Source organism: Aphis gossypii, chromosome 2, assembly GCF_020184175.1.
Source record: "Aphis gossypii isolate Hap1 chromosome 2, ASM2018417v2, whole genome shotgun sequence".
NCBI lineage: Eukaryota > Metazoa > Arthropoda > Insecta > Hemiptera > Aphididae > Aphis > Aphis gossypii.
Genome location: NC_065531.1, coordinates 4185725 through 4205434, shown reverse-complemented (window position 1 = coordinate 4205434; position 19710 = coordinate 4185725). Strand labels below are relative to the sequence as shown.

The 19710-nt window shown below is 28.5% G+C and overlaps 3 protein-coding genes across 9 annotated transcripts; 1 reads left to right on the top strand and 2 right to left on the bottom strand.

Moving 5' to 3' along the window:
- Window positions 1-1121: 1121 nt before the first annotated feature.
- LOC114126682 (short-chain specific acyl-CoA dehydrogenase, mitochondrial-like) lies at window positions 1122-10023 on the bottom strand. Its single transcript, XM_027990684.2, has 9 exons — window positions 9889-10023; window positions 3355-3554; window positions 2944-3053; window positions 2704-2852; window positions 2335-2523; window positions 1964-2107; window positions 1725-1852; window positions 1539-1634; window positions 1122-1459 (listed from the first exon to the last, which is right to left on the bottom strand). The coding sequence occupies exons 1-9, from the start codon at window positions 9902-9904 to the stop codon at window positions 1250-1252; spliced, it is 1242 nt and encodes a 413-aa protein (XP_027846485.1). The 5' UTR covers window positions 9905-10023; the 3' UTR covers window positions 1122-1249.
- On the top strand, window positions 5726-12912 carry LOC114126681 (coiled-coil domain-containing protein 63-like). The gene is made up of 7 exons (XM_027990681.2): window positions 5726-5955; window positions 6393-6711; window positions 6824-7005; window positions 7170-7306; window positions 8288-8508; window positions 8886-9144; window positions 12646-12912. Exons 1-7 carry the CDS (start codon window positions 5807-5809, stop codon window positions 12750-12752), a joined length of 1374 nt encoding a protein of 457 aa, XP_027846482.1. The 5' UTR covers window positions 5726-5806; the 3' UTR covers window positions 12753-12912.
- LOC114126684 (coiled-coil domain-containing protein 42 homolog) lies at window positions 10010-19674 on the bottom strand. 7 transcript variants are annotated; one of them, XR_007604639.1, is made up of 9 exons: window positions 19424-19674; window positions 19271-19332; window positions 15865-15967; window positions 15270-15480; window positions 14896-15060; window positions 14563-14730; window positions 14273-14422; window positions 13883-14131; window positions 10010-12728 (listed from the first exon to the last, which is right to left on the bottom strand). XR_007604639.1 is itself a non-coding variant. In XM_027990687.2 (6 exons), the coding sequence occupies exons 1-6, from the start codon at window positions 15972-15974 to the stop codon at window positions 13940-13942; spliced, it is 996 nt and encodes a 331-aa protein (XP_027846488.1). In that variant the 5' UTR covers window positions 15975-16086; the 3' UTR covers window positions 13275-13939. The 7 variants fall into 7 exon arrangements, 1 of the variants encoding a protein (XP_027846488.1); XR_007604638.1 differs by having other exon boundaries at window positions 19271-19674; XR_007604641.1 differs by having other exon boundaries at window positions 15270-15469; window positions 19271-19674.
- Between the last annotated feature and the right edge of the window lie 36 nt (window positions 19675-19710).

Below are 19710 nucleotides of genomic sequence, written 5' to 3'. Positions count from 1 at the left end.
ACAGAAATAAAAATGGAAAGCAAACTCTTTAATTATATCCTGGGTATTAACCATTAATTACCTCCAAAACATCACTCTCTGTACCAGGGCCGGATTTAGAGGAGCGGAGGCCTCGGGGCATCAAAGGAGTGGGGGCCCCCTGGCCCCAAATTATTTTACAAATAAAATAATCAATTTTTTAACCTTTCGAAGGGACAGCGGGGTGACAGTGTCTGTGTAATTTGAAAGATTTTTTTTCCGAAGTCTCTATTGTGGAAGCCCCAGGGCTGTCGCTCCGGTTGCCCTTCCTTGAATCCGGCCCTGCTCTATACAGCAAACCATAATACTATTTAAATTTTCTTGAGAACTGTTTGTTCTATACTTGTTTTTTATACGAGCTAATTTGGAGAATGCTCTTTCAGTCGAACAATTTGCAATAGGTATGGTATATAGCTTATAATATGAAACGGTAATGTGTTATAATAATAATGATATAAGTTTATATCATTGCAAATCTTTGTATTTTATCTTATATAAAACAGGCCAGGTATATTATATACCAGTGTACCTACATGTTTCTTTTGATTTACAAAATATACTATTATTACTAGGTATATATCCAAATATTTCTGATTTAATAAAAAAAAAGTACTATTCGACAGGGGCCTACTATTGTTTAATATCCGTTGTGGGCTCGGGGCCATGGCCTCCTCTGGTCCCTCCCTTAATCGAGGTTTGTATACAATTAACTATTCAAAATAAAGTGTAGACTGTATAGGTACACAATAAGTAACTCAAGCCGACACAGTCGAAGGAACCTCTTGCCGGTCGTAACATAGGTACTAAGTACTAACACGAGTATATCGTATATGCATATACTCGTAGTATAAATAATAAATATGCATTCATTAATATGTGGTACGCATTGCAAGACATTTAATATACAATTGTTTAATATATATATATGTAATATATGTAATATATGTATATACAATATATATGATGATTTACTAATCATATTCGTTTTTTCTGCAAGAAATTTCCACTAAAGAATTTACAGAAAAAAAGATAGGGGTTTCATTTGAAAAACAAAAGTTATTGTAGACACTCTTTAAGTATTACAATATTAAGAATTTAAAAACTTGGTCTTTAAACTTTAAGTATATTTAAGCATTCCATTTATCAGAATTTGAATAAATTCATTATATAAATGGAGATGTGCTTGCTTGGTATGAATATAACTCTTTTATATAACCTCGTTTATTCTTGTCTACACTCCGTGCTCTTTAAACACGTTGGCGGCAATTACTATCCTTTGGATTTCTGACGTGCCCTCGTAAATCTCCGTTATCCTAGCATCGCGGTAATACCTCTCAGCCGGCATATCCGATACGTAACCCATGCCGCCCAACACCTGTATGCACTGGTGAGCATTGAACGTAGCCGCCTCAGACGCAGCCAATTTAGCCATAGCGGCTTCCTGAAAAGTGAAATTTACTTATTTTTTTTTACTTTTAATCATAACTTAAATTTTTAAATAATAACTGAAATAACATTACTTTCGTATGCGACGTATTCGAGTCTTTCAGATAAGCCGCTCGCCATGTTAAAAGCCTGGCACTCTCCACTCTCAATGCCATTTCGGCGATTTTGTTCTTATGAAAAAAAAAATAAATACCTATATGGTACCGTCTTTCTGTGTAAAAACCACAAGGCACAAAGTCACGTATACGTTACGAAAATACCTGTATCGATTGCAATTTGGCGATCGGCGCTCCGAACGAGACTCTTTTGGACGCGTAATCAACAGCTAGTTCTAATGAGGCTTGTGCAATACCACAAGCTTGGGCGGCAATCCCTATGCGGCCTCCATCTGAAAAACCCCAATAAAAATTATTAAATAACTATAAATTATTAACTTAATAATTGTTTTTATTACACACCATATATATATATTGTTCTATAAGTATTTCGATCAACTAACCTAAAGTTATCATGGCGTAATTAAAACCCTTTCCCAGCTCGCCTAAGACATTTTCTTCGGGTACGGGGCAGTCTTCGAATACCAAACTGCATGTTGACGATCCTCGAATGCCTAATTTGTCTTCCTTTTTCCCCACGAAAAATCCTGAAATAATATATTAATATGTACATTTAACTATACAAACTTAATCGTATAGATAAATCAGTATCAAATCAATAATAATCTACGTATATGTTCCAAGGATTGTATATACTCGTATTATATAATATATTTGAATACTATAATATAATATTAAAATAACTTAAAAATACGTTATACTATTATTTATCATTTTATATATTATTATCAATTAATTACAAGCATTTAATTACCTGGAAAGTCTTTTTTCAACAAAAAGCAACTGATCCCTTTGTGTTTTTTTGATTTATCGGTGGATGCAAATAGGACTAACCCTTTGGATTCGAAACCATTTGTAGTCCACGATTTCGTTCCATTGATTATATAATTAGAACCTTTTTTTGTAGCTTTAGTCGCTACAGCACTAGCGTCACTTCCCAGTCCTTTAATTGTTTAATAATTTTTTTTTCAAAAATGTATGTAATGACTTCAAATTATGCAAAAAATATATATATTTCTAAAAAAGTTCAATTTTCTAAGAAAAACATGTTTAAAAAAAAATCACTTTGTATTATACGTTACCAATATATAATTTTTTTATTATAGTTATAGTTTATGTATACCTGGCTCGCTCAAGGAAAATGAACCTATTTGCTTTCCATCCGTAAAAGGTCGTAGGAATTCTTCTTTCTGTTTGTCATTACCAAAATTATTTAAGGCGTTGACGTATATGTTTTGAACAGCCATTATGGTACCAGCCGAAGCACAGCATCTGAAAATACAAATTAAAAACGCTAGATTTACCAATATTATCTTCATATAATTATTAATTATACGTTTTATAATTAAAATTTTGTTTTTACCTAGAAATCTGTTCCGTGGCTATAGCATAAGACAAATAATCAAGACCCGTCCCTCCGACATTTTCGGGAATACAAACAGCCATAAGGCCTAATTCGCCCATTTCTTCTATCTATATATTAAGAATGCAAACATTAGTTGTCTAATAAATTATATCTTGTAAAACATTTATTTTTACATAAACATAATTATTTTCAATAGTACATAATAATACGTTTTATAATATAAATGGATTATTCTTATTGCATGCTGATGTAATAGGTTAGATAATACAACCAAAATAAAATAATCTAAAATAACCTATTTATTATATTTATCATTATAAGTTAAAAAAAATCTAATCTGACTTATGGTTTTATTAAAATAGTAATATTAGTTCATTATATTTAATTCTTATTTCCAAGTACCTATACCTGTTTTTTAGGATATATTTTTTCACGATCAGTTTTTGCAGCTATAGGTTTTAGTTCTCCTTCAGCAAAATCTTTGCATGTTTTGTACAGTAATTGATGTGTTTCTGATAGTGACGCTAATGATGCTATGCTTTTTCCATCCTGCAGGTTATTGGAAATCCTTTTCAGTATAATATTAGGGCACAATTTATTACTTATTCCTAAAAAAAACATAACTTATTAAACATAATAAAAGTTTTGGCTGTAGTCAATTTGCACCAAAATTGACCCAAAATATTTACAACATGTGTAATTTGCACCATTTTTTTAAAATGCGTTTGTAATTTGCACCAAAATAAAGATATGTAATTTGCCCCATCCTCAGGTAGTAAGAAATAGGAATTGTAATTTGCACCAAAATTAAAATCAATTATTTTTTCAATAGTACCTATAGTATAAACTTACATGTTTTTATATCCTAATATAAATTTAAGTTAGTTTTTATTTATAAAATAGCTGAGCTTATACACATATTGATGTAAGTTTATATAAAATCGTACAATTATGAATATAAAAAAAGTTAGCCAATTAAAAAAATTATATGTAAAATTAAAAATAACAAATGTATACAATAGATTTCGATAAAGATGTCTATAATCCTAATATAACTTTAGCTTAGTTTAAATTTATAAAATAGTTGAGCTTATGCACATATAATTGTCATAATAAATTTATATAAAATCGTATAATTTTGTATATAAAAAAAGTTGGTCAAAAAAAAAATATGTGTAAGATTAAAGTCGTATTATTATGAAAATAAAAAAAAGTTAGCTAATTAAAAAAATGATATATAAAATTAATATCGAATAGATAAGTATAAATATAAAAAGTTAGCCAATTAAAAAATTATAAGTGAAATTAAATAATTATAAAAATGGTTATTGTATCCTAAAATATCTTCCCCACGATTACTTTTAATTATCTTAACTTCCATTATTCAAGCAAAAAATATTAAAAACTGCACTACAAAAATATTACGTTAACTTACGTATTACGACGAAGCGTATAGAATATAGATAACTTAGTGTTTGATCAAAATAATAAACTGATATACATTATATAAATATATATAAAGCGATTATGACACATAATTGGACGTAAAACGTCAAAATATTACCAGATAAGGCGAAAAATCCTAAAAAATTATTAACGTCATTCGTGTCCATATAGTCTCGACATCTATACGAAGATACCGAGGAATAATCGAATATTCGATAATCGGACAAATAAATAATCATTTTGGTGCAAATTGCAAATTCTATTTTCGACTACCTGCACTGGTGCAAATTACATATCTTTAATTTGGTGCAAATTACAAACTCTCTAACGAATAATATTTAGAAAAATTATATTAGATGAGCACTAGGTATGTAATATATTAATATAAATACAAATTAATAAATTATAATTTTTGATATTTCATTTTAAAACGCTTATTCAAGGTTAGGTACCTACTATAGAAGTGTACAAACTAAGTTCTACAATTATTGTACTATGTAGGTACTCTGATATAGCATTTACACATAATATAGATACTGCAGTAACATAAACTTATTACACATTCTGACATTCAAATACATAATAGGGGAAGAAAAGTACAATAATATATATTTTTCACGATGTCGCGTATCGTTTGACCAGGAAAGGATTTTACCAAACAGTGGGAAACGGACTTAAATATAACTACGGAACTATAGATTATAAATTCATAACAAAATATAGACTATGGTCTTATATATAATCCCACAAAATTCACAATTTTTTTAAAAAAATTATAAAACTTACTAAATAAAATAACAGTATTCAATCTGTATAAATATTTATAAATTTACAGGTAATATGATTTATTGATTATATTATTTACTAACATTATAGTACCTATACATACTATTATTTATAATAATTACCGTATACCCGTTACAATTAAAAAAAAATGGTTCAACATGCACCTACAGGCTACAGCGTTAAGAATTCTGAAATTTATACTTATATATTATATAAATACAAACAGAAGAGAAGAAAAAAGTTACATAAAAAGTATGAATTTTAGTATTGAACCACCACTAATATGATGACATTATATCTATAGATACATATAGATATATCAGTGTGACAGTGTACTCATGCGATTATCGTTTTTTTTTATTTTGTAAAAATTAAATACGACTACCCATTAGATATTATAATCAGTCATGGACTTAGCATATAATGTATACATATAATATATAATGCGTAGATATCGTACTCAATGCTACGCTCGTGGTTTCACACGTCACCTAGTTACCTCAAAGTTTGGTTTTTTCGATAACACGCTATCCCAGTAAGACGTTTATCGTGTATGATACAATATTTATTCACTCAATCCATTTGATAACCTTAAATCAGTCAGTGTCGTACACTACGAATAGTAACAATGGACAACAATATAAATGGAGATGTTGAAGACAACGGAAGTGATCTTCTTGCCGAAGAGTTGGCCAAACTCCAACGACAGTATATGCTCATGGAGAGTAACAAAAAAGCGTATACCGAAGAAATGGGTAGTCATTTGGCCAAACAAAAGTAAGTTTAATAAATATGATGAATCAAATTTAGTCATACTTTATGCATTTTAACATACATATAGTACATATATTATTATTATACCATTGCAATATGTTTAATTAATTCAGATATTATATTGTATTAGGTATATAAATAAAAAATTTTTACAAAATTTAAAAAATATTAACTTCAATTAATTATAATTATATGTTGTCTATAAATTATAATTGCCTCGGTATTTAACAATTGTTTGATTTTAAATATTATACAATAATTGTAAGTAATTTTTATAAGATTTATTCACATATAACCAACACAATAATACATGATATGTATAGTTCATAACAATGATAATGTATGCTATAAAAAGTATACTATAATGACTAAACGTTACCTACATTTCCTGTAAGATGTGTCCAAAATGGAAAAATGGAATTGTATGTAAAACGTTTCAGAAAAATTATCAGCAGTTTGGAACAAGAGAAAGTAAATCTAGTAGAGCACGTAAATATAGATAAAAACAAACGAAAGGAAATCAACGATTTACGTTTAAAAGAATGTTTGGTTGAAAAATGGAATGAATACCTTTGCGTCAAAGATGAACTGACAGACCAAAAAAAATGCCACGAAGACATCGAAAAGGAAATATTAAAAATACAAAACGAACTCGATCTTATATTTAGACAGAGAGAATGCTCGACTGGCAAATCAAAAAACAAAGTCGAATGCGATCTACAAAGACATGAAGAACTGCTTGAGAACAAATTGCACGTGGTAAGTCTTGCATACATATGTACAATTAGATAGGTAGGTATCTATACAATTATATAATATAATATACAGCATAAACAAAACGCTATTGATTGTGTGGAAAAAAAAATTTCAGAAAACCGTCAAGTTCAATAAGGTTTTGACGGAGAACGCCCGTTTAAGAAACGAAATCGACAATTTGCTTGTACAACGGTCGCAGTTCAACGAAGCATACAAGGCTCTGACGGCACGTTTAGACGACAGCAAGCAGATAATGATGGACCTGATTGAACAGGCCACGTCGGCGTATGAACAGAGGTAGGTAAAATATATTATAATAAAGGTGGGCATAAGTTGTCCTAACTATACTCCCTTCTGAACTTTACATTGTTAATAAAGATTACGGTATTATTAATGTATAATATTATATCAAATAGTTATATAGACTTATATTATTTTATGCGTTGATGTGTGTTTTTTAGAGAAGACGCTCAAAACCGGTTAATCAACATGAGTGACGTAGACAAGCAACAGATCGCTTTGCACAAGGCCGAAGTCAAGGAGCTACAGAGACAATACGACCGCGATTTAAAACTTCAAGATTTTTTGTCTATTAAAGGTATGCACGAGTACATTTTAATGAATAATACTAAATGCACTTATCCAAACCTATATGTTAATTAGCACAATGACTAATTATTAGGATATCTATCAATTCTGAAATTAAAATTCAATAGGGATTCTACTGATTTAATATGTACCCGCCGGCCGTCAAATAGTCATAAGGTTTATTTTCATTTACTAATTTAATATATAAATATATAATTATAGTTTATATTTCTTATTTTAAGTACTCTCAAACGTGAATAAAGTCAATTGAAATAATTGAAGAGATTCTTTAGATTAGTTGGTAAAATAATATAAGTCTAATGTCAAGATATTCAAGTATTACATAAACATTATAAGCAATAACATTTTTCAAAGTGTCCTATTATATTACTTATTTACTTCCATATTAAAACGTGAACGATGCTTGTGTTATGATTTAACCGCGAAAACATGAACCGTATAGTATAATGTGTTTATAACAAAACACAAAAGTGCACAGTTATGATGAGTAAAGGCATAAATTAAAATATCGATATATCATATTATTTATCCGATATCGGTATCATATTAAAAAATAGCGACTTTCTTTCAAGGTTTAATTATTAAAAAGACGCCCAATCATTATTTTATAAGTATTTAATAAAGCTGAATCTGTTTTGGGCTTAATTAGTTATACTTTGGTTAGTAGGTATCATAATTGTTAATATATAGTTGTGGGTAAAAAGTTCTCTGGATTTAATTCGTATAGCTCTAATTCAATTTGTTCCTAAATTTAAATTATATGTTCATCAGATAAACATTTTTACTCGCAAAATCTAAAACCCAACGTAGTCATTTTCAATAAAATAGAATTCAATGTATCGAATATTTCAAAAACTTTTGGAAATAAATATTTGTCACTTTATCGACATTGGCCATGTTATCGTCATTAGTAAATAGCATTAAATTCCGCGGTTGAATATTTTATTTTTTATTTTTTGTCTAATAATAGGACAACATCGCGTACTCATGGACTTCGAACGTAAAGAAGAAGAAAAGAAACAAAACGAATTAGGTAATCGAAAAGAACAAGCAGAGAAATGGATAGACTTGATGGGGTGGCTGCAGATGTACGTAGGCGAGAGCAATATCGATAGGATCGTAGATCTGTTCGTCCGGCAGGAAGAAGAGAATTTCGCGTTGTTCACGTACATCAACGAGCTAAACAGCGAGGTATACACAAATAGTTCTAAATTATTCATGAGCAGCTTGCTTTTGAATGGATGTTCGATTGTTAGTAGGTATCTATTTTTATAATATATATATAGGAAAATTATTTGATATAATAGACATTAATTAGAAACTAAATGAATACGATAAATCAAAAAACGTTAAATGTACATATGTACATATTTCATCACTTCAATATGCGATCTTAGACTCAATTAGTGTTTTAAAGACACTTTTGTCTTATATATATACATTACCTATACATATCTATATAATATTTGTAAATGGTAAAATATGCATATTATGATGATATATAATTTTGAACCTATATATAGGTATAGTTCTGTTGTAAAAATAAGCACGCGTACTGTTCGTTTCAGGTAGATGACTTACAGAAAGAAGTTGTGGTTCTGAAGAACCGAGTGCATGAACAGCGGGCCATTAACGAGTCAAGAGCGTCAAAACAAGAAGAAAACATGAACGGGCTAAGGGCGCATTTACAGCAGCTCGTTGACGATGCTGATCGAGAAAATGATCGGATAAAAACCGTACACATCGAGTTGACTGAGCTGTTGGAATCCGTCGAGAAACTCTTCTTGTCCATCCATTGTGACATCTCTCCGATGTATAAGATACTAGGTAAGACTCGTAAGAGGTTGACTATAGCTTATAAGTACTGTAATAACAATACATATACGCGCGCAATTTTGCATATCGAACAAATGTTTCCAGTGTAGTTTCCTATAAAATGGGTAGGTGTCAGTATGTCGAATTTTTAGATAATGAATCCTTGGTGAGCAAGTTATTATCTCATAATAATGCCCTCGGAAAATTGTTTCGATGTTTAATGAAATTTTTATGTTTAAAACATTATTATAGATGGAACTGCAGATTGGGCCTCTGGCTTAAGGCCTATAAACACAATTTTATATTTTTTAGCGAATAGAGAAAGTGAAAAAAATTATGCTAAACACCCCCTTTTTTATTTACCTTGTCCAATTTTTATTCACATTTTATTGATATTATCATTTTATTTTTATTAAATTGTCATTATGCTAAAGCTTGTATTAGGAGTCCTGAGAGGGTGTAGGCCGTAGGGGTTTAACCCGAAACACCTATCTACAACAAAATAAGAAAAAAATAAGGAAATAATAATAGCACTAGCTGCTAAAATTAAAAATTAAATAATACCACGAATTAAAATAATATTATATTTAGAGGAATAGTCAGGGCTCGGTATTTTGTTATCTCTTTCTCACCGACGTGCAATAATTTATCTAAAGTTCTGACTAATAATGTTTAAAAATAATTAAAATACGTCTGGTGCCTAATAATAAACAATACGCTTGCTAAAAAGTTTAAATAAGAAAAAGAAATACTCACTAGTTGCAGAAAACATGATTTCGTAGGTAAATATTCCTAGTTCGGTTTCACGAGAATAAAATATTAGGTATACTCGCACTTGCACAGTCACGCGCCAATTCCGTTATGATACAAATTGACTAGGTAGGGAACAACACATAACTATTATTATTGTCGATAAGTGATATAAAGTTCATCAGCTGCTAGACGCGATTGGGTTAAAGACTCATAAAACATAACGAAGGTCAATCACGCCGACAATTTTATGCGTTTATATTATACCATTAAATATTACCTTAATATGTATATAAATTATAAACTAATTTTAATAGATCCGTTCTAATGTACTGTTACTAAATTATATGTATAATAACTGGTATAAAATATTCACGGGTAGGTAGTAGGTACACAATAATTCCACTGTCCATGGTTACCATACTGGTATTCTTATCACGGACATAAAAACTGGTATAATACGTATACGTTAGAATGTTAGATCATATTTATATAGATTATAGATACAATGCTGTACATAATTATCTAAAACAGAGATACGTTTGGAGTAATGTCTATTCGCCTGTGTTTATAGAGTACATTATATTCTATTCTGTGGTTATATGCTTTTATGGAAACCACCGAAGATGGGTACATAAACTATTATTATAACGTACCTATAAGAATTCGAGAAGATAACAAATTTGAACTTTGAGCTGATGCAATATTTGTTCGATAAAGCGCGTTTTTTATACAATAATAATATTTTATATTATAAAAGCATGATATATCTTATTGTGCTGTTGTATGCGTAAACAAACAACAACTACTTATAAAATCTATAAAAATTACTACGATTTAAACCAATTGAATTTTGAAAGAAATATTACTTCCGAGTACCGATTATTTATAAATTGTAATGTTATAGTTTTTACAAGTTTCCAGATCCAGACACGATGCTAATAGTTTTTTCTTCAAAATATAATTTTTTAATAATTACAACTCGTCCAAGCTGTTGCACATGCGTATTATTTTATAACCGTATCAAATTAATGAGTACCTACTAAAGTGTTTACAACACACAAAAATATGTTATATGATAAAGAAACAGGATACACGTAATAAGTTTATGTTTTAATAATTAGTTATTATATCCATATAATACTATAGTATAAATATAGGTACATAGGTAATATTTTATATTATACCTATACTATAGTCATATTTTAATGACCTACTGAACGTGCTCTCATTACATTATTTTGCATACGATCAGTAGCAGTTATTTTATAAGACCGGCTTATTGAATATTATTATTTCGGACTGTTTCGATAGTCAATTTGTTATCATATTATCACATTTTTAGACATGTTTAATATAATATATATAGGGCATTGGATATTATGGTACGGTACAGGAAACGTTCACAAAATAAATTCAAAAACTATATATTTTATTTTGGAAAACAATTTAATTGTCATAGATTACCGTCGAATTTTAAATGTAAATGCAACGGTTTTTTTATAGTTTATAATATTATTCGCGTATAAATGAATCTATAAGTGATTTTTTGCCCTCAGCTATTAAACATTTTATATAGGTACCTATACTGTATATACAGCTAATATTTTAGCATTTGAATAACTGAGTAACTACTATATGCTTATACTAATTAGTAATTATTAATTCTTATAATAAAAAACATTTATGATAATTGATAATATTTCAAAAACACGCATTCTGTGATTATAATGTATTCAGTTGTTAAGGTCATTACTCGTTATATAAGGGTATTGACTATAATTTACATCACTTTAACACATATAGTTTAATGTAAGGTAAGTTTACTAAATTCCCACGTAATATTAAAATATATATTATAACCATAGGCTAGTAGCGTGATGAATTTATATGGAGGGGCTATAGCCTTTTTTTTCATTGTGGAAAATCTGACAAGAGTCCAGACACAGAATTCTGGGGTGGGTTAATATAATTTTGGAGGGGAGGCTACAGCCTCCACCATTCTACGCCTATGATTATAAGTTATAACTATTTCATATTTCCATCAAATAATATTTATTACAATAGGTTTTGCGATATTTTTATAATGTATTTGAAGATAATTATTCGAACATCAATACAAATACGCAGAAATAATATGTACCTAATTAATATGCATTTTCATTCAAATATGCAAAAATATGCTAAAACAAATTAATCATAGAATCTACACTTTACGAAACGTTGATATTTATAATCATTATAATTCTGTAGGTGAACTGTAGAAAAATATGTAGTATTTAAATGTATAAATCCGGATTCTAGTCATGCCTATATACTATACTATATAATATATTTATTATAGTTATAATATTATATTATAATAAAATATGTATGTAAAATAGGTAATTATTTGAAATAACACATATTTCGATATATTTTTTTTACTGAATATTAAATCTAATTATCTAAATTATTAATGATAGATAAATATAGTCTATATTCTATAAACATATACGAGTACCTATAGTTGATCAGCAAAGTCACTAGACCGTTGTCTTATCTGTGATTTATCATTTATCTTACACAGTTGCACACGTTGTAGAAGTGTCTCGCAAGCCGCAGACATTATTATAATGTATCGTTATAAATAATTATATAATATAAAGAAAGATTTTTTCAGGAATGTCAATTTGATTCTTACCAATATTATGAATACATCTGATTGACGATATTCTTAAAAAACAATAATATTATTCTACTTGTGTACCAAATATATTTCAGGAGACGACATTCGGGCGAACGTATATAACATGACTTTCTACGTTGATTTGATAGAAACAAAAGTGTCAGACGTTGTCAAAAGCCTGAAAAATATGGATTCAATGTAACATTTTTTATAAATTGTAACTTATCATAACAAAATTTCCGAATTATAATATCGGAAGTAAAGGTTAACCATTAATAAATACTGTAAACTGTAGGTAATTTAATTACCTATATAATAGTTATAAAATATGAATAGACAGTTAAATTTTAATATTATTTGTATCACGAATTAATTACTTATTTGTTATTTGAATTGTATTTGAATTATTTTTAAGTATTAAATACTGAACACATTTAAAATATTATAATTTTTTTTTTTTTTTGGAATTTACTTATTATTTTATCATTTTATAATAGGTACTTCTATAAACTGTGTACTATGCAAATGCAATATTAGGTACATATAGATACAATGCGAACTATAACACATATATTTAATATTAAACTATCTCTATAAACATATATTTTAGTCTAATGTTGACTGTTGTACTATCTAAAATAAAAAAGTGGGTACCATTCTGCTGTACAGTAGATCACTATTACTTATGTATTAAATTTGAATTAAATGAAAGGTATCATTGTATACGAAAAACAATTCTGAATGGAGATGATTTGTCAGCCTAGGATATATTGATGGTTTTAATGACCTGAACACCCCAAAATTTAAATTCTTTTATAATTATTGTAAGCCAAACTTATAGAAAATCTTGTATTAAATTTTCAACTCTTAGCTACTTATACAAAAATTTTTATGAATTATGCAGAATTATACAAAATAATTTGCAAGTATTCATGATTTTGACCAATTTTTATCAATATCTGAACTTCAAATGCTATTTAAAAAACCTCTAATGACCTCTATAATGCACCAAAGATATTCACTTTGCCATCGGAATCCACCCTTGAAGTTTTAAGTTGAAGCATTATTTCAAAAACACAAAAAAAAAACACTTTGTTCAGAATCTAAAAAAGTTAAGCGTTTCAAGTTAAATTTTTTATGAATTTCATCAAATGTAGTACATTTATTACAATAGCCCCCGCTCGACTCTTATATTGTATGACAGAGTGGTATTCACTTGCCCACATTATTTATTTTATTTGCGATAATAACAGCAGTTAATCCAAACAGCCGTTTTACAATATTATAAAATATATCGTTTAATGAACAATATTAATTTGCATTTTGCAATACCTATTTGGCTATACCGTTAGCAATGCTACTATGCTAGCATATACTAAAGCACAATTTTTAGTTTCTTAGAATTTCCCTTTTGTTGCTTTTTTCTTTGATTTTTTCAGCCATGTTCAATACTTTGGTCAACTGTCGGTATTCTTCTGCAATGAACGCCAATTGAGTTTCTATATCCGGTATTTTGTTGGGCACAGATTTTTTTACACGCCGACATATTTGCTTATATATATTCCACACAGATGCGGCTACCTACATAATAATATAGCCTATAGGTACACATTCATAAATGTCATAATAGTCAATAGTAATACAATTTGTACTTTGTAGTAATATAATGTATCATATTATATTTTAGAAATTAGAACACATTTAAATATCAATATTACGTACTAAGTCACTTTCGATTTTTTTTTCTTTGGCTACGTTCTCGATCTTTCGATAAGCCAGGTCAGTCTTAATCATCTCATCTTTCAGTTTCCCCAATGATTCAATGACATCAGCCATTTCGACAGAAACATGTTCCGCTTCTTCGCTCTTTTCCTGTACATAATATTGTTGAAAATGACAATCTTTATACTTATTATTTATTACCAATTATATCAATATCGCATACTCACCTGTTTAGATATGTGACAGTCATAAATTTCGCATACACAATATTAATTTAATACACTTCATACCTTTGAACGTCTGAACATGTCCGTCGTTAACCGTTTTAAGTCCGCTGTCTTTTTTTCGTGTTTTTGCGCCAGTTCCTTCCGTATGTTGGTCAAGTTTTCGTATCTCTTTATAACGTCATCTATGTTTTTAAACTCTTTCGACTCCTCCACTACATTTTCAAGGAAATCCTAGTAAACCAAAAAAACCAAATATTTAAGTACAATAAAATGTTTTTTTACAGACGATAATATGATGAGTCGCTGGAGAACTTTTATTTATATAAACGTTGTTTTAGTGTACCTACAACGGAATATTCAATTATAAAATCGTGAATTAATATAATTTATCTTTACTTCGAATGGTTTCAACTCATCCACGCTGCGTTGCATACCTTCAGCGGCCTCTTCAAGCTTTAAAATTGACTGCTGCATCGGAATGGTTTGCTGCTCGTAACGTTTCGTTTCTTCATCGTCTTCGTTTGTTTTCCTTATGAGCATTTCGCATTTCGATTCGTTTTCCTGCGTAGGAAATATAAATTATGATTTTATAATTATGTGATTTTTTTTTTTTTAATTATTATTTAGTATTAACTAAATATTATACTTATTAACTTATTATTTATTTTTTATTATACTTACTAACTACACATAACATATAACATTATTATTTAGTATTTGCATAACATTTTTTTTTTATATATTATACATAACATTTTGTTTCATCGTACCGATGAAAACTGTTCGTGTCTCAACTCTTCTTCTCGCAGTTCATTGAGTTTCTGACCTAGATCATTCCACTTTTCTTTCATTTCTCGATCAAACGCTTTTTTTTCATTGCGCTTTATTTCTAATCGGGTTTTTGCGGAATCTCGATCGCGAATAGTTATTATTAGTTCGTTGTCAAGCGACTTCGGTAACGTATCCCATTCTGGAAATTTCCTATAGTATAGTTAGACACATTATAATATTGTTATTATAATATATATTATACATTCATTATTAATTATAAAATAAAATTAATTATTCTTTTTGAAACATATTTATTGCCCCAACAATTTTTAATGATTAAAAAAAAATATTATACAGCGTTTGTCATAACGAAATTTCATCATACTATTCAAGTTTTTAGTAGAAGAATTTGTAGCCTTACAAAAACACCCCTCACATCTCGTGAAATAGTCAGATTTCTATTTTTATTTTTATTTTTTTTATGAAAAATTTAGATTTTATAGTTTATACTTCAGATTACATTACACTTAGATTTTAAAAACTGTAATAAACGTTTATATCTAAATATTATAAGTTATACATTTGTGGACTAACTTGATAAAATCGTTCGAATCGGATTTAACTTGCATGTACATGTTGACTGTCTTAACGCAATCAGCTTCGATGTTAATCATACTCTCTGGTTTGATTTTAGGATCTTGCATTTTAAATAAACGTTTATTTTTAACACGATTTAAAATGTATTTGATTAGTTTTTCATAAAAATTTAGTATAATTCTTGGAACTCAGAAGTCTATTGAAATTTGAAGTATGTGTATAAACAATATTGTTCTTCACAATTATGGTATATTTTCAGAGTATTTCATGGCAGGCTACAAAAAATGGTCTCCTAGCAACTCTATATTATATAATCGATGCTATTACAAGCTACAGTTAAATTAACTTTTATAAATATAAAATAATATCGTTATGGGTACAGATTACAATAAAAGCGATTATATTTTTTATTTTTACATAATAATTAATAAAATTAAAAGTTATTAGTATGTGTAGGTATTGAATAACTACTATTGGTGTATTATTGAGTCAATTGATAAACTAAATAATTCAACACTAGTATAAACAAAAAAATACCTATACTAAACAATAAAATGTAATATAACAAGTGCAAAATACTTTATATTACGAAGTTTTTTTTAGTAAAATTGGTACGTAGTATGTTTTAAACTTATTGAAAATTCTATATATATTTAAATTGACCGTTTTTAAGGAGTTCTGTATAGGCATTAGTACAAACATGTAAATATCATGTTGACAATAATCAGAACATTATTGTTAATAATTGTTATATAGATACCAATAAAATTATGCATAGTAGTTATTAAACAAATTTTTAATATTACCTATCTAAAACATGATTTCTGCATTTACTAGCAAAACATAGACGATTTACACTCAATCGAATCAGTTTATAAACCTAACTTTAAAAATATTACAAAATATAGATAATAGGATAGGAATAGTTAGTACCATAAATAGTTACTAGTTATAACAAATTGACAAATTCGTATTCGTATTTTTCCTTTGTGCAGAATATTTCGGTACCTCTATAAGATTTTTCCAATATGACAAAAAATAACCGTTATAACATCCGTATCGTCATTATACAGACCTCATAATAATCGATATAAATTAGTACATATAATAAAAAGAGTTTTTCTGGGACCCTCAGTTCAAGGTTATTACACCCAATATGTCATTTCAACCGGTGTCATTATAAACGAATCGAGGGAAAAAAAGTCCCGGTAAAAAAAGGTCCACACTAAGAAAAAAAGTCCCAAAGTAAAATGTCCCACCTTTAAAAATATATACTTAATTATAAGTGTTACTTTTTATTTGTGTAATGATTGACAGTCGAACACATACTGATAATCGTTTCGATCATGATTAAAGATATACCTTTATATCTATAATCATGGTTTCGATATAAATGATGAAAATAAATAATAATAAATATAATAAAATATAATATAATAATAATCGATATAATGAAATAATAATATATACATTATACAATACCTAGTCACATGGGCGTAGATAGGAAATATTTTGGGAGAGGGTTTTGGTCTAGATATACATTAAATTTAACTCACAATATTTATTTTAAAATTGTTTGATCTTTAATTTCGGGGGCTGTTTGAACACCCAAAACACCCCCTTACCTATGCCCATGCCTAGTCAATATTATGAATATTATGACTTACGGCTGTTAAAAAATCTAACACGCCGATTTTGCCGATTTATGTATTTGTATACATACGTTTTGTAGATGTTTTTCTATGGTTGGAGTCTATCCTAGTTAAAATCCTAGCCCTAGTTATTATGGTAGATAACAAATATACATGGACATTGAACTAGCAATTTATACATTACACACTAAAATACCAAGTACAACTATAGAACTATACAAGAAAACGTATTTCGGTAAATTTTTCACTTAACTTTTTTCCGGGACTTTTTTTTTCGTTTACCTTATAAACGGTTTCTACTGTACATTTAGTTTTACGTGGTACGTCTATTATATATTACATTACCGCCACGACCGATACGTAACGTTGCACTGTCGAATATCAAATACTCGATTACTAAACAATTTTATTAAAAATCATTTCAATAAGATATTAGATACCTAGTAGAAATATTAAAATCTGAAAACTAAAATTTTAATAAAGGGTTACAGACTTACAGTGGTTACACGTCTTATGTAATACTTTAACAAAAAGCTTATAAATTTTAAATAAAAAAATTTGAAAGGTCAACATACACAACGTTATATTCATACTTAATACAAAACTAAGAAATAGCGATGATTAGTTATAGTGAAACTATTTTATAAAAAACATTATTACACATTTATACTACAAAAAACTCTCTGGTTAATATACAAGAGAATTTCAGAAACTTATGAATCGTGAGATGCTTTATAATAAATTCCCCCTTCATGTTAAACAAGGTGAAGTCGGTTATTGTATAGAATTAAAGCAAATAAATTCAAAAAATGGTTAGTCTGGTTTAGATACCTATAACCTATTACCTACTAGATGTCTAGATATTAAGAAAGTTATACAAGAGTGGGTAACGCTCTGTTATACAGTAGGTATCGAGTAGATCTCGGACATTGAATGTTTTTATTTATTTGGCTTTTTAATTAATTTCAGTATTTTTTACTTCGTATTTGTAATTATTGTCCTGTGGAGCACATGTGGAGTGAATAGTCCGGTAACTGCAATGGTGGTGTGGAGGATTGATCCTACTTAACCTACTTTTTATTTTGAATACATCTTTTGAGTTTCGAATAAATATTTATTCATAGATTTGTAATTGTAATTGTATAAATGTATAATTCAGAAAAAACACGAGTTCGATAGAGTTGATATAGTTCGCGATGTTTTTCACCAAATATCAAATACCAATTATTATTAATAGTTAATACTAAAATTAAAATAGGTATTTAATGTTTGTAAACCATATTAAAAATTTTTTAAAGTTCCGAATTTTCACTAGAAACCACTATATAGATACCTAATACCTATTAAAGCATTTTTTCCGGTAGAATAGGACGTTAGGTATAAAAAGTGATTCCAGAAATTAGAATAAATAATTTTCTTAATGATCAATCTACTACAAAAATTTAACAAATCAACTTATTAATATTTATGTTTATTTATTAATTTCTTAATTATTCTACACAAATTTTTTTGTTACATTTTTTGTGATCCCATAATTTTAGTCAGCCAACTATAAATGAAAATGTCATATGTAAGCAATATTATGGGCTTGGTATTATTTGGGGTGTTCTAAAATCGATGAATAAAGAACAATAGAATTTGTTTTTGGGTGAAAAACAACAACAAACGCGATTTCGCGGAGGTACTGAGACAAACAGTTTGACAAAAATTGTTTTGTCGATAATTTTATGTTAAGATTGTTTAATATTTACCCAAATGTTTGCTTCTATTATAATCCGACTTTTGTAATGGTTAGGGTTTCGAGCAGGTACCTCTAATAACACATTTTTAATACAAATCTCTTCATGAATCGTTTTGGTGACGAACAAACATCATAAGTCGTATCAGTAAAAAAGTCGACAAACCGTTTGCTTTCTTAGTTTCTTTATCTTCATGAAAGCATGCTGAATTTATTTTGATATATTGTGGATTCAGGACTGACCAAGAAAATCGTCTAGTTTCGTGTATAAAAAAAAAATATTAAATATGAATTATGAATACCTCGTAGAAGAGCCCTGAGAAATTTCTAGAAAACAGATTTCGCGCCTAAAGAAACTTCTAGAAACCAGCTACTATGGAGGTAACACCGCTTCGGCTGTAATCCGTTATGACGTGCCCATACCACACTCCATAGACACAATAAACTGAAGTT